General features: G+C 49.0%; 1 protein-coding gene across 1 annotated transcript; it reads left to right on the top strand.

Moving 5' to 3' along the window:
* The first annotated feature begins 327 nt into the window (after positions 1 to 327).
* Positions 328 to 23,482, top strand: ADRA1D (adrenoceptor alpha 1D). The gene is made up of 2 exons (XM_027559391.1): positions 328 to 2,442; positions 21,911 to 23,482. Exons 1-2 carry the CDS (start codon positions 1,329 to 1,331, stop codon positions 22,498 to 22,500), a joined length of 1,704 nt encoding a protein of 567 aa, XP_027415192.1. The 5' UTR covers positions 328 to 1,328; the 3' UTR covers positions 22,501 to 23,482.
* Positions 23,483 to 23,683: the final 201 nt, after the last annotated feature.

Here is a 23,683-nt window from a genome sequence, read left to right as displayed (position 1 = left end):
AGGGATCTTATGTCTCTTGCATTGGCAGACAGGTTCTTTACCACTAGTGCCACCTGGGAAGTGACACCGTAACTCTGGAGCCCTAACACATATTAATTCATTAAGCCTTTAGGCCAGTAGGTAGACACTACTCACCTTCATTTTACAGATGAGAAACTGAGACATAAAGAGGTCCAACAGCTAACACGGGGCGGAGCTTAGATTTGGAGCCAGACTGTCTGCCCCAGCTCCTTTAACCATCCAGCCAAGTGGCCTTTCCCACCCTCCAGCCCTTAAACTCTCCCTCCCTAGAAGGAAGCCACTTATTTAGTGTAACAATGGGAAGTTTTATGACGTCGGATATGGAGTAAAGTAACAGTGCAGAAGTTGGTATATGCAGACTGATGTGTCCCGGGCAGGGTCAAAAGGCTGTAACCATATAAGTAGTCTCTTGTTCCTTCCCCATCACAGGTCCCCCAAAGCTTCAGACCTCCTCCCTGGCTCTCCACACCAAGACACTGGACAGAGGTGGCTGAGATCCTCCCTTGTCCAGTACCATGAGAGAAGAAAGGAGGTGCAGCAGGTTCATCCAGGCTGTCCCTGGAGGTGACCCGCCGCAGCCCGGCAAGGTCCAGGCCGCAGCCCGCAGATCTCAGGCGCTTGCTGCTCTCTGACGGCCATCAGGGACCCTGGAATCGCACCTTCTCCTCTCAGGGCACCTAAGGGCACCAGCAGTGACCGCGACGTTGGGGAAAAGGCGGCAGGAAGACGCAGCTGAGAGAAAAGGGTGAGGACGCTCGGGACAGACGCGGGAGAGGGCCGGGAGCGGATCGCAAAGACAGAGGGCCGGCGAGGGCATCTGAGGCGCGGCAGGGGTGGCTGCCGCGGGGTCGGAGCGTGAGCCAGCGCTGCCGCCCCTGGGGACCCCGGAACGCCAGCTGGCTCGGAGCACAGATCCTCTTCATCCCGCAAGTGTGGCGCCGGGTCCCTCGGAGCCGGCCACCCCCTCCTCCTTCCTCGAGCTGCCCTGGCTCGGTCCCGCCCCCGGCGCTCAAGAGCGAGCGCCACAGCGGTCGCCGCCCTCCAGCCCGGCCGCCGCTTTGCCAGCTCGCCTGGGCACGCTGCGGGAGCGGCGCGCGTCGCCGGCCCAGGCTCTTCGGTTCCACTAAGCGGCCAGCCCACTCCGCTCGCTAGCAGCTGCGCTCCACGTCACAGGAACTGGAGTAGGACCCTGACAAGACCGGCGCGTTGGGCTGGAGACGGAGCCCCGAGGCTATGCTCGCTGCCCCGACGCTGTACCAGTCGCTCGTCGTGAGCCCAGGCCGGACCCCGGACGGCCGCGCGTTGAGATGACTTTCCGCGATCTCCTGAGCTTCAGTTTCGAGGGACCCGGCTCGGACGGCAGCGCCAGTGGGACTGGTAGAGGGGGAGGCGCGGGCGGCGCTGCCGCCTCGGAGGGCCAGGCGGTGGACGGCGTGCCTGGGGCCGCGGGCTGCGGCGGCGGCGGCGGCGGCGTGGTGGGCGCGGGCAGCAGCGAGGACAACCGGAGCTCCGCTGGAGAGCCCGGGAGCCCCGGCGCCGGCGGCGAGGTGAATGGCACAGCGGCCGTCGAGGGGCTGGTGGTGAGTGCTCAGGGAGTGGGTGTGGGCGTCTTCCTGGCAGCCTTCATCCTCACAGCTGTGGCGGGCAACGTGCTGGTCATCCTCTCGGTGGCCTGCAACCGCCACCTGCAAACGGTCACAAACTATTTTATTGTGAACTTGGCTGTGGCCGACCTGCTGCTAAGTGCCACAGTGCTCCCCTTCTCGGCCACCATGGAGGTCCTGGGCTTCTGGGCCTTTGGCCGGGCCTTCTGCGACGTCTGGGCCGCCGTGGACGTGCTGTGCTGCACGGCCTCCATCCTCAGCCTCTGCACCATCTCGGTGGACCGGTACGTGGGTGTACGCCATTCGCTGAAGTACCCCTCCATCATGACCGAGCGCAAGGCAGCAGCCATCCTGGCGCTGCTCTGGGCCGTAGCTGTCGTCGTGTCCGTGGGGCCACTGCTGGGATGGAAGGAGCCGGTGCCCCCGGACGAGAGCTTCTGCGGCATCACAGAGGAGGCAGGCTATGCTGTCTTCTCCTCCCTGTGCTCTTTCTACCTGCCTATGGCAGTCATCGTGGTCATGTACTGCCGTGTGTACGTGGTGGCGCGAAGCACCACGCGCAGCTTGGAGGCGGGCGTCAAGCGCGAGCGCGGCAAGGCCTCGGAGGTGGTGCTGCGCATCCACTGTCGCGGCGCCAGCCCTGGCTCAGCTGAGACCCATTGGGGGATGCACAGCACCAAGGGTCGCAAGTTCCGCAGCTCACTGTCGGTGCGTCTGCTCAAGTTCTCCCGCGAGAAGAAGGCGGCCAAGACGCTGGCCATTGTCGTGGGCGTCTTTGTGCTCTGCTGGTTCCCCTTTTTCTTCGTCCTCCCACTGGGTGAGTGACCCCTCTCCCTCCAACCTCTAACCTCCCTCGCTGAGCCTGTGGCTGTCCCTTCCTGGCACCCAGACTTGGATGGCTCTTCCAAGTGGAGAATGGCTGTCCACCTGAACATGGAAGGTTTACTTAGTAACCTGCCTGGTCTCTTAGGTGCTGTGCTGCTTTGTGGGAGAATAACAGGCTCATCATGCTTGCAGGATTTTGTTAGGAACTCACTTTTCTGACCCGCCTTCTTCACTGCTATTAGAAGCCCTGGCCTTGTTTTAAGCACCCGACTGTTCTAAATATAAAAGACCAATGGACATCTGTGTAGGTGTCTTCCCATAGTAAGTGGTAAGCAGTGTATGTGCTTGTTTATATATCCCCCTCCCTGTACCCCCAGCTTTAAATGCCAATGCCCAGAAGTGGCACCTAGGGTGGGTTGGCCTGCATTCATTCATGGGCAGCAATTCCTGGCCAGTCTACAATGAACAGCAGCAGACACCCAAAGCCACCTGCTTTCTCTCAGTCGGGAAGCTGGCCCCCCTGTGAGAGGCCTTCCCCAACTGGTATGTGTGAATGCCCTGGTCTCTCACTTCTGAAATCTCTTGGAGGTGTGGGCAGGGGCCGAGGGTGGGGGGCGGGGAGGAAGGAGGGTGTAGCAGGGATCTTTGTAGGCATGAGAAAGAGAAGTAAAGGACATATTATCATATGGAAAGTTAATATTGTTCATTGTAGTTTCTTAAATTTACCGAGTCCTTCAGCACTTCCAGAGAACTTTGCTGTTTCTTTCACAGGCTCTCTTGTAGTCCTGGGAGGTGGGCAGCTGTTCTTAGGAACTTCCTCCCATACCTTGAGGCCCCTCCTGAAAGCCCAGGGGCTGGGTCAATACAGGGAGGGGAAGGGGAACAGCATCTCTGGGGACACATCCATTACACTCATGGTGTAACTTCAGCCAGCCCAAGCCAGAACCTCCCTTTTCTCAGGCCTTGCTCCTTCCATGCTCTGCAGCTGTGTCCAGAAAGGGACAGTAGCCCCTTCCTGCTCCCTTGCAGGCCCTCTCCTCACATCAGTTAGAGTGATCTTTATGCATTATAAATTAGAGCGTCATTCTCTACTAAAATCCCTCAATGCTTTTCTACTGTCCTGGAAACAAAATCCAAACTGTCCATCATAACCTATGATAGAGTGACCTTCAAGTTTTTTACTGTCCAGACCAAAATGAGCTCTTATGTATATTTACACTGAGACACAAGTACGTACCAGGACTATGGTGGGTAAACCCAGATATGTGGTCCCCCTTCTGCAAAGAAGGATCTGAGTGATAAGTCACCTCCCCCCTGACCTCATGGCTTTGTTGCCCTGAACTTTGCCCACTGTGCACACACAGGCCCTTCTGACGCTCTTCTGGGTCCTTGATCATGCCAAGCTCATACCCTTACACTTGCTCTTCCCTTTGTCTGGCTTGCTTTCCCCAAGTCCTGCTGGCTATCTCTCCATCTTTTAGGTCTCAGAATAAATGTTCCCACTTCATTAAGGCCTTTCTTCTTTTTTCTCAATTTTGCTGTGTCTTTCTCTGTATATTCTCTCTTGGACACAAGTTTCTCTTCTTTCATTAGTTCCTTAGATGTAATCACATTTCTGTGTTGCTTGACTTGGGGTATGATTCCCCCTGCCACCACTGACCCAGAAGCTCTGTGAGGAAAGACTATGTCAGTTATGTAATCACCAATGCCCAGGACAGTGCCTGGCACATGCAGAACAGTGGAGGAGAATGGAATGGACAATAGGCTCTGGTGCCAGAGCCTGGTCTAAACCCCAGCACTTCTCCTTATTAGCTGTGTAACTGCTAGCAAATCCCTGAACCTCTCTGCCTCTGTTTTCTCATCTATAAACTAGGGATGGCAAAGATGGTAATAATACCCACTAGTACTACTATGGTGATACTTGAGTGAGATATTATGTGTGACTATAACTGGCACATGGTGAGTGCAGTATGAGCTGTTGCTTTTGTAGTATAGGCTCAGTAAATACAAGATAAGGAATGAATAAATCACCAGCTTGAAAATCATCTTGCCAGAGGCTGCTGTCAGGGAAGAGAGAGGGATGGATGGAGCAGGACGTGGCAAATAGGCAAGAGAAAGTCGGTATGGCCCCCCTCTTAGAAACCCACATACCCAGGATTTAAAATCCTCCCAAGCCTACCAACCAAACCCCAGCTGTGACCTGTTCCAGGTGCCCTCAGCCTCCTGCCTACCCCTTGGTTCATACTGGCCCCCTGTCAGGAATGATCAGGGTGCATATAGAATGCCACCTCCCTTTATGTTCCTTTAACTTCTTTTAAAATTTTTAGTTACAGAATAATGCACAGATAAGGAGAAAATAATACAAGTGCCCATGTATCTGTAATCACCCATATTGAACAGATGACAACATTTCACCATATTTGCCTCAGATCACTTCCTCTCTCTCTTTTCAAAGAAACAGAACGACCACAACTAAGTTCCCTCCTCCTGTCCCTTCCTCTCTCCCCAGAGGTAAATCTAGTCTTTATCACTCCCACACACGTTTATACTCTTACCATAAACACCTGAATCCATAATAATAAACAATATCGTTCTGTGTGTCCTGCAGACTTATATAAGTTGTACCAGCTGTGCACATTCATCTTCAGTTTGCCTTTTTTACCCAACGTTTTGCCATTGAGATTTATCCATTCTGGTTATTTTAGCAACAATATAGTATTCTGTTTGAGCGTATTCCATGGTGTGTTGACAGTCTCCGGCTGAGTGTTCAGTTTTTCTAATTTTCCACCGTTACAATCAACACTGCAAAAGGCCACTATTTTTTGAGGTTGAGATCACGTCTGCCTCTTCTAGGAAGTCGTCCCTAAATCTCCTTGGCCTCTTCCCTTGTTGGCATGCTGCTCTTCCTCAGTCCCTCATCTCTGCTGCTCCTCACACCTGGCATGGCAACCCAGGGGCTATCCTTGCCTCTCCCTTCCTGCTAATCTGCAATGGGCACCTCACCAAGTTTTGGAACAAAGCCCAGGGCCACTGATGAAGCCAAACTGAGTGGAACCTGGCAATAATGAGCAAGCAGGACTGAGGCCAAGCAAGGAAACAGAATATTCTCATCTGCCATGATGTGGCTTGGAGGGCAGGACAACAGAAAGAACAGGAGGACAGAGCCTGCAGTACAAGCAGGAGTCGTCTGAGGGCTGTGCAGGAAGGAGAGGGCAAGCCTCCCCCTCTAGGAGCTCTGAGGCAGGCCTGGAAGAAGGGAGGCACTTTTGGAGAAACAGGGAACATTCTAAGCAAACAGACACGGAGGGTAGAATCAGTGTTTGCATCTCAGAGTTTGGCCAAGTGCGGAGGGACCCATCTCCACAGGCTCCCTGAGGTGGTACAAGGTCCACAGACACATGGAGAGAGGCAGAGGGTGTACTGTGGCAAGTCTTCAGGAATAATATTACTGTGCCCTGGCCCAAAAGCCTGAAGAAGAGACTGACATTACATCTCCTATCTGTGCCTTTATGGCAACTGGCACATAGTAGGTCCTCAGTCAGCGAGTGTAGAGGGAAAAAGTGGCAGAATCCAGGGCCTCTTCACTTCCTGCCATGCCAACGATCTGGATGACAAAGCGTAGCCCTCTATCTTTATTATTATTATCATTGTTATTAATGTGGCAAGAACACTTAACATGAGAGCTACAAATATTGTTAACTTTAGGTACAAGTTTGTACAGCAAATCTATAGAATTCATTCATTTTGCTTAACTAAAACTTTATGCCTACTGATTGGCAATTCCCCTTTTACCCCCTCCCTCCAGCCCTTGGCTCCCACCATTCCTTGCTTTGATTCTTTGAATTTTAACTGTTTTAGGTACTTCATAGAAGTGGAATCATGCAGTCCTTCTGTGACTAGCTTATTTCACTTAGTATAACAGCCTCTATATAAAGTAGACCCCCCTCTTACTAGCAATGCATTGGGGATGACCCCCTATTTATGTGACCCGAAAATTTTTAAATATAACAGCTAACATTTATTGCATGATTATTACAAACAAGTAATGGCTAGGGGTTTTATTTTCCACTTTTAAAAATCATGGATAATTTCAAATACATGAGTAGACAGTGTGATGGCCCCAGTACCTATGACCCAGCTTCAACAAGTATCAACCCAAGGCTGATCTTGGTTCATTCCAACCCCCACCCGCTTTCCACCACTGCTTATTATTTTGAAGAAAACCCAAGATACCATATCAGTTTATCTGTAAATTCTTCAATATTTTTAGAAGGACTTTAAAAAAAACTACAATCCATTATAATACATAAAAATACTTGTTTAATGGATACCAAATGTCTTTGTGTTCAAATGTAGCTGATTGCCTCATAAATTTTTAGTTTGTTTGAATTAGGGTCTCAAAAAAATTACATATATTACATGCAGTTGATTTACCTCCACAACTTCTTTAATTGATAAGATTACCCTTTCCCCACCTTTTCCTTTTTAGCTTATTTGGTGAAGAAATCAGATTGTTCATCCCAAAGGAGTTGCCCGCAGTTTGGGGCCGGCATCCCTGTATGCTCAGATGCTCAGTCATGTCCAATTCTTTGCGATGGCTCCTTTGTCCATGGAATTTTCCAGGCAAGAATACTGGAGTGGGTAGCCATTCCCTTCTCCAAGGGAATCTTCCCAACCCAGGAATCGAACTCAGGTCTCTTGCATTGCAGGCAGAGTCTTTACTGTCTGAGCCACTAGGGAAGCCCTGCATCCCTATGCTGCTGCTAAGTCACTTCAGTTGTGTCCGACTCTGTGCGACCCCATAAACGGCAGCTCACCAGGTTCCCCCATCCCTGGGATTCTCCAGGCAAGAACACTGGAGTGGGTTGCCATTTCCTTCTCCAATGCATGAAAGTGAAATGTGAAAGTGAAGTCACTCAGTCGTGTCTGACTCTTAGCGACCCCATGGAGTGCAGCCTACTAGGCTCCTCCATCCATGGGATTTTCCAGGCAAGAGTACTGGAGTGGGGTGCCATTGCCTTCTCCATACATCCCTATAGTGCCTTTTAATGTGTCCTGCTGTTCCCGGTACATCATATAAATTGGCTTAAGCAGATTCAAGCTCAGTGTCTTGGACAAGAATTCTTCTTTTGTAATGTTAAGATTGACCAGGGGTTTAGATGCAGTCAGCTTGATTCATTTACTATAAAATGTCGCGTCAACCTTTACCTGCTAGTTTTAGCAGCCGTTGACCATGGCTGGGAGCCATTGTATCACTGGGACTTAAAGTGGTAATATCCAAATTCTGTCATTCCTTCTGCATTTGTAGACTAAAATTCTAAAAAGAATTCACCACTAGCTGTTTGGTCACTTGAAATAGAGGCTATACAAGAAAAGCAGGAGAGCTCCTCAATGCTCTCCATTATCAAAAAAAGTCAATTTCCTAGCAATGTTTCCGAAAGGGACCAAAAGATTTTTTAGTACCATGATAAAGTAACTTTAAAATCTGTCACACATTATATATGTCACTGTTCGGGGGCTACCCAATAGGTGCCCTTTCAAGTTGCCTTATGAGACGTATGGCATAACCCAGAGAGTCTTGAACTTTCTGGTCTGATGAGATGTTTCAGGCTCAGCTTGTACTTTTTTTGACCTGTCCCATTTCTCTAAAGAGGCCTGTTCTCTTTTAGTGGAAAATGATCATTTAAAGACCACAGTCAGAGCTTTCAGATGTTCATTGATATTAAGTTGGCCACTGACTCAGTGGACAGAGCTAGGAGATACTTTTTTTTTTTTTTTTTTGGAAAAGAAAAATATCCCACTGATGGAGGGTAGACTCCTGTTCTTGGGTGAATACAGATCCTTCCTCTGCCTAGGGTCTTGTCCTCTGCCCAACTCCTGCTGATATGTTTATCCCAAACATCTGATGAGCTGTTAATCACTCCACCTCATTCTTTAAAACTAGGATACAGGGGTCCTGTGCTTTCTCCCCCATGCTCATCTCTACCCTGGTTATCATTGTGACTCCACTGTACTGAGGCTGACCCATGCTGATACCCTGTGACTCTCCTTCCACTCTTTCTCCCAGGGTCATGCCCTGGCCTATGTGCCCACCTTGATCTATAAGCCCCTAAATCCTCAGTAAATCTCTGCCACTTGAGTCCACCTGCTCATTCTACTTACTGACTCCAGCCTTGACCAAGACTTCACCTCCCGGCCCTTCACCTTGTCTTCTGGTTAGTTAGGCCTCTGTTTCCAATTGGCACCACAATCCATCACTTCATCCTCTCTTGCCATCTTTAACTCCCTTGCCTCCACCTACTTCTGTGAGCCCCAGACCCTGAATCAGGTCATTCCTCCACAGAGGTGTGCTGGCAAGTATTTAAGATTGGCTCTGAAATGGGGGCTAATGTGTAACATCTGTCCATTTCCATGATGTAAAATGGAAATATTCCCACCATGGTCAATTTCAAACTACCAAAGAAATAGTCAGCTTGCAAAGTTCCTGAAAATTTATCAATCAGCTCTTGTGAACCACAACAAACCAGTGTCTAAATAAGAACATGTTAAAAAAAAGAAAGAAAGAAAAGAAAAATCCTACTTTCCATTGGCAGGTCTCCTCCTCAGGGCAGTCCTCAGGATGTCCTTAAAGTCCTGCAGGTCCCTGTCAACTCTGAATCTCTCCCAACCCTCTTTCCTTCCCAAGGGATTTCCCTCTGTCAGTTATTGCTCATCTCTCCTTAATTCCACCTCTCCTCTGCCTGCCCATACAGCATGTATATGTGTCCACAACTTCTTAAAAATGATTCACCCTCAACCCTGTAGCCCCTTCACCCTCACTCTCTCCCACTTTCTCACTGTAATCTTTCCTCTTTTTCACCTTCTTGAAATTTTAACCTTCTTGAATATTCCTTGCTACTTACCTCTTTAAAAAAAAAAAATTCTGATATTAATCTTAATCCTAAATATCAGAGCTGAGTTTAGAACCCAAGCACTCTGGCCCTTAGAGTCCTTGTTACTTCCGCCCTAGGTCAGAGAACAGAGGTCAGGCTGAAGCTAGGGTTAAGGATCAGTTGGGATCAGCCATGTTTTATGCTTTAAATCTCACCAAATGCCTCAGTGCCTGCTTACTCCCCTCAGGTTCAGTTCCAGGCTCCCTTCTGCCCCAGATCCTGGCCATGAGGGCCCTGAGCATTGCCACAGGACATGACCACTTCTTGTCTGTCTTGATCGTCCCAAACCCCTAGAGCCCTTGAGCCTAGTCCTCATGAGATAACCTCTGAGTTCCTGAGCCTACCTCTGACCCCACTTGAGCTCTGCCCCATCCTGAGCTATATGCCCACAAAAATGTCTTCTTGAATACTAGAGGATTTTCCTGCCCTCCTTTGCAGATGATGACCCAGCAGAACATTGGTCTGGGCCCCTGAAAACCAGCATTGGGACCTAATGAGCAATGCACCATCTACTCAGTGCTGGGACTCCTGGACAGAGTGACTACTGTCTGGAAACCTTCTCTCCTCTGGCACAAGCACTGATCTGCTCCGACTTATGAACCATTTGTCAGTATGACCCAAGAACTAAAAGGTTCATGCTCAGATTAGGGTCATGTTCAGCTTAGCACAGGGCCATTTGGCAGGGACTTTGGCCTTGGGCATATGGAGCTTGGAGTGTGACTCCTCCAAGGCCACAGACCAGGAAATGAGTTAAATAGTGACAAGAGTGAAATGAGGGGGAGAGAGAGATGTTGGAGAGGTGAGAAGGGAAGGGAGAAGAACTGAAGGGAGAGTGGGGTCCAGTGGAGGACACTGGATAGGTCTATGACTCATCTCCCTGCCTTGGGCCCTACCAGGCATCCTCTGTGGCTCTAGGAACTGGCCCTCCCTGTCAATCCCTACAGCTGCAGAAGGGTATCCAAGGTTAGACCGGTAGTTCTAGGCCAGCCCCACAGAGTTCAAGGATCCTGAGGCAGACATGGGACACAGAAGGACTTCTGATCTATTCTTTTCCTATCTCAAACCAGATACCCACCAGTTACCTGTCACCATGGAAAATTGTCAACACAGGAAATTCAAGAGATTTGGCTTGACACAGCTAGCCCCACAGTACCCTCAACTCCCTGTCTTCATCATCCATCTGAGATCTGGACCCTATTCAGGTTACTTCTTTCTGACAGCCTTCCACGGTTGTTTCTGCTTCAAAATGGCCTTATCTCTTAGCATCTCTGTCTCCCCTTCTCTGTTCCAGCAGTCCTAACTTCTTGGTTGTCCTCCAACTTGTCAGGTGCTCTGCTGCTTCGGGACCTTTGCACATCCCCTTTCCTCTGTCTGGAATTTTCTTTCCTCAGGAAGATGCACAACTCACTCCCTCAGAGAGTCTTCAGGCCTCAGCTCAAGTGTGCCTTATGAGAGAGGCTGACCCTTTACAATATAGCAAAGAGGCCCACTGCTTCCAGCCTCTCTTGGGGAAGACAAAATTGAATTCTGAAGAATAGAAGCATTGAGTGAGCAGCTGAAGAACAAAAGGGAGTCTAGGACTGGGAATTCCTTTTCTCCTAGGCAGTGCGTGTGTGTGTGTGTGTGTGTGTGTCTGGTTCTTTGTGACCCCATGGACTGTAGCCTGCCAGGTCCCTCTGTACACAGAACTTTCCAGGCAAGAATACTGGAGTGGGATGCTATCTCCTACTCCAGGGGATATTTCTGAGCCAGGGATTGAACCCACATTACTTGCGTCTCCTGCATTATTAGGTGGATTCTTTACCACTGCACCACCTGGCAAGTCCCTCCTGGGAAGCAAGAGAGATGTGAATATCTGAGAGAACATGGTATTTTAACCCTTATATTTCATTCTGGCTAGAGAAAATGGCTGCCTGGTATAGAAAAGTCACTAGTCAGGGAGGGAGTGCGAAGGGGGAAAGGCTGGGGTGCAGCCTGATAGTTCGTTGTTGGCTGCAAGCTATGAACAGGGCTGGTGGCTGAGAATTCTGACATTCTTCCAAGAACAAGTTCACTTCTGGTGATGCCAAAATAATGCTGTTAATCACACATTCCCCTCTTGCCTTCAGCACTGTCACTCCTCAGCAAGGCTTGGCCAGATTGGCCAGCTCTAGCATCTCCTGGGCCTGGACATTTCTCTTACTTAAGAGAGGGGATTGACCTGTGATAAGGCTGCAGACTTTCCCACAAAGCTCACAGGCTGTCCTAGTTTCCCCAGTAATGTGCAGGCCAGGCTGGCCCAACCATGAATGCCAGAGAGTGGGGTAACCTGCCCTCACAGCCAAGCCCCGCCTCTTCTGATCAGTGGATGTTCAGCATCCTGGACATCAGGTTAGATTCCTGATAGAGGCACCCCAATACAGAGAATAGAGGAAGGCAGGCGGGAGCAAGCTCGATGGACACGTGCGAGAACAAGGTCAAGGAGCAGAGAGAAGCAGCAAGAGCTGTGGTTGCAGTCCTCTCCTGCTACATCCTGACCACCTCTCCTCATAGGCAGGCCAGTGTGTCAACTCCCATGCTCCAGCCTGCCTGTTGAGTGGAGAGAAAGGAACATGAACATGCACATCTGTGCCCTGCCTTTCCCAGCAGTGGGCAGAAGAGTTGAAACAGTGACCAAGAGCTAATCCCTGGATTATAGATTTGGGACCAATCAAGAGAGCTTTGAAGACACATCCATGCAAAGAGTGTCTTGGGTCATGTCCCTGTAGAGCCTAAGGCAGGGGTTCTTACGCAAATGATGATCCGAGGGAAGCTCTCTGGTGGTATCTGGGAGGGAGGGAGGGAAGCAGGGTAAGTCAGAAAAGACTTAACCCCAGGATGTGGTCTCGAAGTCTGGCCTTAGCCTGACCCCACAGGGACACCTGGAGCAAGAATGACAGCGGAGAATTGCACCACCTGGAGACAAGAAGGCTGACCTGTTCCATCCCACTCAGTCTGTCACTGGCTGTGGACTGCCACCTTGGAGGGAAAGTATCATCTCCCAGTTGAAGCAGCTCACATTAGTCAAGGGTAATTCTCCAAAGAAGGGGCAATTATAAGCCATTAGCAGCCAACATTCACAGCAGTTGGGAACTGGGGGCACCTGGATGGGGCACTAATAACATCAACTTCAAACCTTTAAGGTGACTTGAGCAGAGACTTGAAGGACAGGAAGGAGATGGCCAGGTGGCTTTCTGGGGCTCCTCCCAGGAGTCTGGAGTCTGTTTGACACTCCCTCCTGAGATGCAGCAAGCAGGCAACAGCCCAGACTTTCTGAATGTTCTGGATGGTTATGGGTGCACAGGAGCTGAACTCAATGTGGTAGGCCCCACAGGCCACCCCAAAGGTCATAGGGAAGGCCAACAAATGCCACTTACATGGAGGCAGAATCAAGGTGCTCAAGGCACACACACTCCAGAAACCACTGTCAGCTCAGCAGACCCTAGGAGTGGAACTAATCACAGAAATGCTCCTGGAGAGGCAGTTCTATGCCTGAGTCTGAAGAACTGGAGAGACCCACTGTGGAGAAAAGAGGAAGGCCATCCTCCAGGCCAGGCCAGCGGTATGAAAGACCAGAGGCAGGGATGGGCCTGCTGCTTGTGGAGTAGCTGCTGGAAGGTATTAAGTGATCCTTTGTGGAGCCTGACCTCCAGGACCCCTGGAGGACCAGGGGAAGTTTTTTTCCTATCTTTACATGATGTCATGAGAAGACCAAGCATTTTAGGGCTAGATTGACTCAGGTTCAAATCCTGACCCTTCCACTTGTCCTCTGGAGGTAATTAGAATCTCTGCAAAGTAGGATGCTAATACCATGAGAATTAAATGAGAAGTGCTGCATACAGGGCCCAGCATGCAGCCTGGTAGGTACTAAACACTCAGAAAGCAAGCATGAGCTCCCATTTCCTTCTTTGTCACTTTAGAGGCTACCTACATCTACCCAAACAGCACTTACTCACTCACTTTACAACCCCTTCTCTGGATCAGGCACTTGTGTTAGAGGCTGGGATGAAAAGAATCCTACAGCTGCCATCAAGAAACCTAGAGTCTAGGAGAATAGACAGAGCAGTAACTAATTTTATTCGTTAAAATACAGGCATGCATAAAGGGGCACCTAACTCAGGTTTCGTCAGGGAGGACACCTGACCTGGGCTGGAGGGATGGGTGGGAAGAAGCAGAAATCACCTTGGGAGAAGTTTGAGTCATGCAGGAATGCAGAAGGAGTCCAGCCCCTGCGGGAAGACATGCTTGTGGCTTTGTGCAGCCAATTTGGGAAGGAGGTAAGATGAATTCAGCATGGGAGTCTAAAAAGACTTGAATGAAACACAAGAAATTTGGGGTGTATTCCTCAGAGCCATAGGAAGCTGCTAACGGTTTTCAGAAGGGAAAGGAGAGAAACTTTTTTCTTTTTTACAATAAGTCTCTAGCAGCTGTGTGCAGAGTAGAGGAGACAAGGGACCACTGGGGGCTGTCACAGCCAAGTAAATACAATGAGATGCCAGAGTAAGCAAAGGCTTCAGGAACGAGGTAAAGGGAGGGACCCCACTAGAGAGACAAATGAATGTACCAGACATGGTGACATAAAGGGTAGAAAAGAGGGAATCATTCAGTAAACTCAGCAAGTGTTGGGCACCTACTGTGTGCTCGGTGTACTCATGAGTCTTTCTTCTGGGCAATGGGAATGCATTGCCAAGCAAAACAGACACTAGTCCTGCCCCACAGACTCCTACTGCAGGGAGAAAGATGATAGACAATATGAAGAATAACTCAAATAGTACAAGAGAAGGTGATAAGGGCCACAGATATAGTTGAGGGAGATGAGGAGTATGGGGTGGGGGACACTGCCATTTTTTATTGAAGTTGATTTACAATATCATGTTATTTTTAGGTGTACAGCAAAGATTTTTGTCAGATAATTTTCCTTTATAGGTTACTACGATATACTGAATACAGTCCACTGTGCTATACAGTAAATTGCTTATCTATCTTATGTATAGCAGTTTGTGTCTGTTAATCTCACACTCCTAATTTGCCCCTCTCTCCTTCTCCCCTTTGGTAACTATAAGTTTGCTTTTCTATGTCTGTGAATCTGTTTCTGTTTTATACATAGATTCATTCATATCCTTTTTTAGATTCCACATGTAAGTCATATCATATGATATTTGTCTTTCTCTGCTGAAACTTCACTTAGTATGATAATCCCTGCTGCTGCTCCTAAGTCGCTTCAGTCGTGTCCGACTCTGTGCAACCCCATAGACGGCAGCCCACCAGGCTTCCCTGTCCCTGGGATTCTCCAGGCAAGAACACTGGAGTGGGTTGCCATTTCCTTCTCCAATGCATGAAAGTGAAAAGTGAAAGTGAAGTCGCTCAGTCGTGTCCGACTCTAGCGACCCCATGGACTGCAGCCTTCCAGGCTCCTCTGTCCACGGGATTTTCCAGGCCAGAGTACTGGAGTAGGGTGCCGTTGCCTTCTCCAGTGATAATCCCTAGGTCCATCCGTGTTGCTGCAAGTGGCACTATTTCATTCTTTTTGTGGTTGAATAATATTCCACTCTTTGCACATACCATATTTTCAACCAGTCATCTGTTGATGGGCCCTTGGGTTGTTTCCAGGCACACTGCAATTTTAAATGGGAGGTCAGAGAGACCTCACTGCAAAGATGAAGGCAGGAACCCTGTGAATTTCTGGGGGCAAAGATTCTGGGGGACAGCAAATTCAAAGGCCTAAGGTGGGAATGTGTCTTCCAAGAAGCAAAAGTAGGGCAGTAAGGCTGGAAGACGGAGTAGGAGAGAGTGTCGGGGGTTCGGGGGGCCGCATGTTGAGCTAGGCAGTCATAGATTTTTATGTGCAGGAGAATGGAAGCTCTTAGAGGGTTTTGAGCCTCAGGAGTGACAGATCTCTTTATATTTTTAAAGGATTGTTCCAGCTGCCAGATTGAGGATAGATTTCAGGCTGCAAGAGTACAAACAAGAGACAGTGGGAAGGCTGCTGAATTATTCAAGGAGCGAGATGATGGTGTCTCAGACAGGGTACAAGGGCACAGGGTGGAAGGTAGTGGTTGAGTTTCAACCTCATCTCCTTCCATTCTGCCCTCAATCACTCCACTTTATCCACACTAGCCTTGTCCTTGTTCTGCACACATACCAGGGCCACCTCAGTGCCTTTGCATTTGCTGTTTCCTCTATCTGGAATGCTTTCCCCAAGCTGTCTACATGGCTTATTCATCTCTTACTCAAATGTCACATCCTTAGTAGGCCTTCTCTGGCCACTTTATCCAAAATTTATACCGCCACCCCCAGCCACATGCACACACACACACACACACACACACATATAAACACACACTAGCTATCTTTGCTGCTTTGTTTTTTCTTATTAGCATGTCTTATTGTATGACGTGCTTGTATTTTTCTTGTTTATCATATTTATTACTGGTCTTGCTCTATGAAATGTAAGCTTCATGAGGGCCAGATAAGTGTGAGATGCAAGTAGGCATCCAGTAGAGATGTCTGGGTGGTAATTGGACCGATGAGTCTAGAATTTGGGAGAATAGACTGAGCTGGAGATAGAACTGTGGGAGTTGGCCAAAAGTCAGTGCACCTGGTTGAAACTGCGATGCAAATGCAAAAAGAAGAGAGTACAAGACTCTTCTTGCAAGGGCACTCCTACACAAAGCAGTGGGGACATGAAAAAAGGGGGGCAAAGGCAATTGATATGGAACAGAAAACCCAAGAGAACAGTGCCCTAGAAGTCCCAGGTGAGATGAGAAGTGTCCAGGATGGATGAGAGCAATATCTGCAGGTAGGGGTCCAGGGTGGAGTAGGGCAGTAGGGCAAAGCAGTGGAGTGAAAAGCAGGTGGTGGAGAGGAGACAGCCTGTGTGGAGAGAAAGGGTGGGGAGAATTAAGTAACAGCCAGAGAATCAGCAAAGAGGGTGCAGCTGTGATAGAGGCAAGCTCACAAGTGACTGATGGGTCAAGAGCTCCACAACGCAAGTAGGGACATGAACCTTGGGTGGGAAGAGAGACTCCTTTCTTAACAAGAAGGAAGAGAGGTAAAGAAGGTTTGAGTGAGTGTCCAACTTCTTTGACTTGTTCTCTTGTTATTTTCAAAGTTTAAACTTTTTATTTTGTATTAGGATATATCCAATTAACAATGTTGTAGTAGTTTCAGATGAAGAGTGAAGGGACTCAGCCATACATATACATGTATTTCTTTGTCTTATTTTCTCTGCAAAACAGGAAGTAAGATCAGCTGCTCTGGAGAAGGTGAAGCAGCAGAAGACTGCTTGGCCTGTGGAGAGGGATAAAAGCTCAAAGGCAGAGGAATTGTGGGAGACTGGGTTGAGGATAGGCAGCAAGATTGCTGGAAGCCAGGACACAGAGCTGAGGTTGGAGACCCTAAGCATGTTCAGGGAGTGGGTGAATCTCTCCAGAGTTAGGATCTGGCTGAATAAATACAACCCAATCCAGAAGGACATGGGCGTGGAAGAACTGAGGAAAGAACAGCTGGAGTGCAAGAGAACAGAAGTCTCAGTTAAGCAGAGATAACAGGAGAAATCCAAGGGGCTGGCAGGTCAAAGTACAGATAACAAAGAGGGAGAGAGAGGGTAGAAAGCTGCAGTCAGCAGTGGAATATAAGTTGAAGTGAAGAAATGAAAAGCTCAGCCTTATGTCTTAAAAGGATCTCCCCAGCTGCTGTGTAAAGAACAGGGTACCATGGGGGCACAGGGACAGGAGCAGGGAGCCCACTTGGAGGGCATTGTAAGTATATGATGATAGTACCAGGGTGATAACTGGGGATGGTGCACAGTGGGGGATTCAGGACCAACAAGAGTTGGTGATGGATGGGATTCACAGTGTGATAGAAAGAGAGGGGTCAGAATGTGTGGAGCACCTGTGATGTGCCAAGCATGGTGTTGGGAGCTCACCATTTAAGAATCAAATCGATGGGAAACCAGTAGTTACCTGTAGTTGCCTTCTTGGCACTTAGAAGTGAATAGATATGCTAGGGGAGGAGGAAATACAATTAACTCTGCTGGGTTGGGAGAGGGTGGTGTGAGGAAGGCTTCCAGGAGGAGATGCCACTGGAGCCAGCACTACCAGGTGGAAGAAAGAGGAAGTGCACTCCAGGATGACTGTTCAAAAGTGCAGAGATAAGACTGGGGAGCCCGCTGTGGCCAGAGGGTAGCAAGCAGTCAGTGTGGCTATTTAGCTGATGCGCAGGAAGGTGGACGAGAAATAGGAATCACAAGAGAAAGAACAAGGGAGTTTGTGCTAGGTGCCTGGACGGCAGGATGCTGAGGGGGGAAGTCCCATGAGCACCTTTTTCCAGTGACAACTGCCAAGATGAGTTAGCACAGCTGGGTTATATGCATGCAAGAAACGCCGTGAACAGTGTGGGGAGTGGGAGAGGGAATCAGCTCAGGGCAGAGAAGGGGGCTGCTAGGTACAGAGAGACAGAGGCCTTGCCTTAGAACCCCTGTGGACCCACTGAGGCTTTCCTGTCGCTGGGCTTCCAGGACTGGCAAAGGCTTGTGCTGGGAAGCTGGAGATGAATGAGAAGGCAAGAGAAGTGAAATAAATGGTCAGCCTAAGAGGCCATAACGCAGAGTGGCTGGAGGAGGAGAAAGTTGGGAGTGGCTGAGAAGGGGCTTGTCGACTGATGCCCCCACATCCAGGCAGCACTGTAGGGATAATACAAGTGAGCACCCTTGGGAGTCTCGGGACAGTTACCTACCTTGTCCATGGCAAAGGGGAGGGAAGTGTCCACACGCCTCCCTGTCCCCTGACCCAGGAATCCTTGAAAGAGGCTGTGGGCAGATGAGAGAAGTTTGGGGCAGGCAGGCAGCAAAGAGGCAGGGTGCAAGAAGACGTATGGGGTGGACGGCTGCACTCTGCAGAGGTATATGTGAAGCTCAGCACTGCCGTGAGAAGGGAGCAGAGTGAAATCTCTCGGGAGCGCCTGCCTGTGGAAGCTGGAGCCCAAGACATAGATGTCTGTATTTTACATGCAAGATGTCTGTGCACAGAGGGCAGGCAGCAAATGAAACAAAATTGTGGAGGCTGCCATCAGTGCCCCACCCTGCCCCCTGTATATGGGTCACTTTCCACCCCAGCAGCTGCCTCCATCTCTTTGCCTTCGACTTTCTCTGACCAGCAAAATCCTCATTGTCCACCCACATAGAAGACAGGACTATGGAAAATTAACTCCGTGAGGGAGCAGCCCAAACGCTGACTGATGGCATTGGGGCTATAGATACCTCACCTCCCTCACCCCACTGGGGCAACAAATACAGTCCCCCAGAGCTCCCAGTGAGATTGCACCCTGGTGGCCCATAGCAGTGACTAACTTGTTAACTCTCCTTTCATTGGCTTCCTTCTCTACCCTCTTTTTACCACACTTCACTACTGGTATTTCATTTACCTTTCAAGTAAACAAGTTGTATTTGCATCCTTGTCTCAGGTCTGCTTCTGGGAGGACCAGAGTAAGACAGAAGCCTCAGCAAGACACAGTAGGAAAAATGTGGGGCTGAAAGGCTGAGTTTGAATCCCAGCTCCTTTGTGTGTAAGGAATTTCGAGCTGGCAGCAAGCTTCCACATAGGTTGGTTAAGCATAAATTAGAATTCTAATTCTTAAAAACAAGGCCCAGGCCACACTACAGATATGCCATGTTCCCCACAAAATTCAAATCAAAACCACATTGATAACAAAGCCCCTTGGCTGGTTTTTGGCTTACTGCTGAAAGCATAGTCCCCTGATTTGTCATCCTGGGCTAAATATAAAAGAATTCTAGCCTGAGTCAGAAAGTTATTTTCAGCACTCGGTCTTACTTTGCAGCCATTGAAGGATGCTGTTCAGAAGGCTGTCTTTCTGGAGGCTGAGGTCAACCCTGGTAGCCCCTGGATTCCAGGGACAACTGCCCGACACTTCTCCCAAGGGAAATTATCTCCTAAACACATTCTGACTGATGCTGCAGCCTCCCCCAGACCCACCAAATCTCAGCTTCTGTTTCTGGCCGCTATTCAGAGCTGAGAGCGGAGTCCCTTCAGGACTGAGGTCTCCTCTCTCAAAAAGCCACAGAAATAGGGAAGGGGGAAGTGAATAGACTCCAGTATTTAGTACAAACCTGCTAAGTCTTACACCCTGAAATTTATGATTCGTCAAAAAATCCCTTCCAGAGAAACATTGTTATGTATATTTCACAGAAAAGGAAAGTGAGACTTAGATGGCCAAATAACTTGCTGAAGGCTGCATGACCAGAGTTTGAAAATCCTGTGCCACGCAGTACTACCTGACATTCTTCTTTCTCCACACTGTCTCTTAGCACCAGGAATCTCACCAAGTGGGAGGTGGGTGATATACAAGAGCTCACAGGTCAAAGAGGGACGCATGGTGCCTCTGCTCCCTCAGTACGGGACCTTGCTCTTATTTCTTTGAGGGCAAGAAAACAAAGCATGTTTCATGATTTTTCAAGGACTACTACCCTTGCTCTGCTCACCCTGGCAGACACTTGAGGCTTTTGCCTGGGATGGGACACTCGCCACCTATCCTTGACCCCTGCTGCTACTGCTGTGGAGGATGATGAGGGTGACAAAGTGGCCTGTGCTTCCTGGATGATGTCTTTGCACTTTGTTAGTTGCCCTTGGAGGTATGACTCCTTACGGTCCATGGTGGGGAAGGCAGGGGAGAGGTTTGTGGGGAAGAAGGTATTTCTGGCACAACTCAGACCTCCAGTGCCCCCATTCCCTCCTGTCAGGCACTCTGCTCCCTTTTAAAGCCATCCCAGAAGCTTTCCCTGACCACTTCCCACTTCCACTGGGACAGCCCCATTATCCTGCATTCCGGCAGCCCATGGTCATTGCATTTGTCGCTAAGTCGTTTCTGACTCTTGGCAACCCCATGGACTGCAGCACACCAGATGTTTGCTCAAATTCATGTCCCTTGAGTGGCTGATGCTATCTAGTCATCTCATCCTCTGCCACCTCCTTTTCCTTTTGCCTGAATCTTTCCCAGCATCAGGTCTTCTCCAATGATGTTCTTCGCATCAGGTGGCCAAAGCATTGGAGCTTCAGCTTCAGCATCAGTCCTTCCAATGAATATTCAGGACTGATTTCCTTTAGGATGGCCTGCTTTGATCTCCTTGCAGTCCAAGGAACTCTCAAGAGTCTTCTCCAACACCACAGTTGAAAAGCTTCTTTCGAAGCTTCTTCAGCACTCAACCTTCTTTATGGTCCAACTCTCACATCCATACGTGACTACTGAAAAAAATCATAGCTTTGACTATACTGACCTTTGTCAACAAAAGTGATGTCTCTGCTTTTTAATATACTGTCTAGGTTTGTCATAGCTTTCCTTCCAAGGAGTGTCTTTTAATTTCATGGCTTCAGTCACTGTCCACAGTGATTTGGGCATTGTGTTTATTGAGGCTTAATTCTAGGTTCTATCTTTTGCCTGTTCAAAAATATCCATATCTCCTAACCATCCGCAAAATAAAAGCCTAACTTTCCAGAATTTAAAGCCCTTCACCATCTGTCCCAAATGAAGTTTTCTGAGCATATCCTATTGGACATTCCCCTGCCCCAAACTTGTTATCCTCTTGCCTACCTCTCCCTTCCACTCCTGATAACCTCTACCCTTCCTCATCCTGCCTGGCTCCTGTCTATCCTGAGATTTTGAAAGCCCCCCACCCCAATATACTGGGCACCCATCATCCCATCTTCTTTCTTATGATATCTGATCCACATTGCTACTGAGAGAGCAGGACCTCAGGTATTTGAGGAGAGTCCAGGACAGTGCCTGGCATGGAGCAAGCCTTGGTCAACATTTGATTCAGGCGTTCTTACCCTTCTTATAAAGCTAGGGACTACTTGGGCATCTGACAAAGTCTATGGAGCCTTTATCAGAATTAGTCTTTCAAATGCATAAAATAAAATACAAAGGATTACAGATGGAATCAATTTCATTGATTTTTAATTGCAATTTGTGACTTAGTATTAAATGTACTTCCACATGAAGGCTCTAAAGAACAGGATCCCCTGGTGCGTTCCAGTGACCATTTCCAAATAGGGAGGAGCATAGGCAATATTTCAAAACATCTCCACCAACTGCTAATATTAGGTAGAAAACTGACAATATTGCACTGTTTTATAGCTGCAGTTTGGAGCTACCAAAGAGTGATTTCAATATCATTTTGTCTAATTCTACTCAGGTTTGTTGCTTACACTTGCAGGAAATGCTTGATTTCAGGTAAGTGTGAGTAAAACTAAAGATGGTTGTTTTTCTTCATCAAAGTTCATGGACACTCTTGAATTATATCAGGGACTCATTGAGGAGAGATATCTTGATAGCCCCTAGTTGATGAATGGTCAGAGCCCAGGAAAGGTGCTGTGGGAGGGGAGTAGTGTGGAGAGGAGCTGCCTGTGGAGAGGGGCTGCACCAGGGGCAGCCTGGGGCTCCCTGGGGCTTCCTCTTCCTGAGCATCTAACCAGCCTGGGTCTCTGCTCCCCACAGGCTCCCTGTTCCCACAGCTGAAGCCCTCAGAGGGTGTCTTCAAGGTTATCTTCTGGCTGGGCTACTTCAACAGTTGTGTGAATCCACTCATCTACCCCTGCTCCAGCAGGGAGTTCAAGCGTGCCTTCCTCCGCCTCCTGCGCTGCCAGTGCCATCATAGTCGCCAGCGCCGCCGCCCACTCTGGAGTATCTACAGTCGCAACTGGCAAGCTTCAAATGGCAGCTCACACCCAGACTGCCCTCCTGGCCCAGGTGCCATACCCACCAGGGCCCCACAGGCCTTCACTGTGCCCTCAGCCCCTGGCTCCCTGGGCGCATCCAAAGCACAGGCTCCAGCTGTCACCTGTCGAAAGATGCCCTGCACCTTCCGTGAGTGGAGGCTTCTCCGGCCATTCCAGAGACCTGCTACCCAGCTGCATGCCAAAGTCTCCAGCCCGTCGCAAAAGATCCACACCAGAGAGGCCATGTGCGCCCTGCACTCAGAGGTGGAAGTGGTGTTCTTAGGTGTCCCCCATGATGCAGCTGAGGGTACTACCTGCCAGGCTTATAAACTGGAGGACTACAGCCATCTCCAAGAGACTGATATTTAAGGACCTTGAGTTAGGCCGAGGAGTATGCTGGGGTGGCAGGAAGGGTATGGAGAAGGAGACTGTCTTTGTTCAAGAGGCTGGTGAGAATCAGAGACCCAGAAACTAATCAGCATCAGTTTTGGCAACTGCTCTCCAGCATCCGTGAGAAACTGAGATGGGGTGAGGGCTTTGAAAGTTATGGGCTCCCCTCCTGGACACAGACACCCCCAGCTCCTCCTTTCAAGAGAGGGGCTACAGGCTCCTTGAGGCCATTTGCTTCCAATCCCTGCTTGAGAAACACTGCCCCATCTATGCTGTGAACCCTGGGTAGGTGGCCCCAAGTATAACCAGGCAGCCCTGTCCCTCCTCTTGGGGAGGAAAGGGCACAGAGGCCCTGCCTGGCTGTTCCCAATGCCTCCCTTCCAGGAAAGGTCACTGGGGCCAAGGATTCTCCATGGACACAATTTCTCCTTACTGCAGACTGGAGAAATCCAGTGAGCCTGCCATTGCCACCGGCACGCTTTGGTGGCAGAATAAATGACTGTCCTACAAGCCTATTGTATAACTTGCAGGCCACTCTGCCCTACAGAGGCTCTGCCCTGCCCCTCATTTTGTCTTCCAAAGGGGCTTACTGTTTACACTCTGTATATAGCTCCTTATGGCTGTGCCCATCACTTCTTGCTGGGATCTAGAACCATCAAATGGGGAGAGCTTTGTCATTTTTAGACATATTTATTGGTCAGGGTACTTCTGTTTTCTCCAAACTGTGCAAACTGTTCCTCTTTAGCTTACAACCCATAAAGAACTCCTTTTTGTACTAAAGGCCCACAACAGGATAAATTGAGTTATCCTGTGATCTGTGTTCACTTTTTAGTTTCAGCCTGCCTCTTTAACCGATGGCTACTGTCCTTTAGGACTTTCAGCATGACCAAAAGATTTGGGAATTTTGTTGGCTCTTAAAACTCACATGATTAGTCTTTGAAAGTAAACAAAGTTTAACTTGTTCAGTCTCACCAGATGCATCTGTGATGCTCTCAGGGCCTCAGTCTGGAAGGTGGCCATCAGTAAAATGGGTGAAACATTACTTTACATGAAAAAATATACAAGCCCAAGTAGACATGTGTACATGGTGAGTGAGAGAACACCTACCTGGAGCCGTGCTTATTAGCGTTGATGGTTCAACAAACCATCCAAAATTTGTTGT

The sequence above is a fragment of the Bos indicus x Bos taurus genome, chromosome 13 (genome assembly GCF_003369695.1).
Source record: "Bos indicus x Bos taurus breed Angus x Brahman F1 hybrid chromosome 13, Bos_hybrid_MaternalHap_v2.0, whole genome shotgun sequence".
Taxonomy (NCBI): domain Eukaryota; kingdom Metazoa; phylum Chordata; class Mammalia; order Artiodactyla; family Bovidae; genus Bos; species Bos indicus x Bos taurus.
Note: the sequence above shows the minus strand (reverse complement) of the source record. Positions and strands in the feature narration are given on the sequence as shown.

Coding starts and splice junctions, on each gene's coding strand:
- ADRA1D (XM_027559391.1), top strand. CDS start 1,329: ATGACTTTCCGCGATCTCCTGAGCTTCAGTTTCGAGGGACCCGGCTCG. Junction 2,443..21,910: donor TTTCTTCGTCCTCCCACTGG/GTGAGTGACCCC, acceptor TGCTCCCCACAG/GCTCCCTGTTCCCACAGCTG.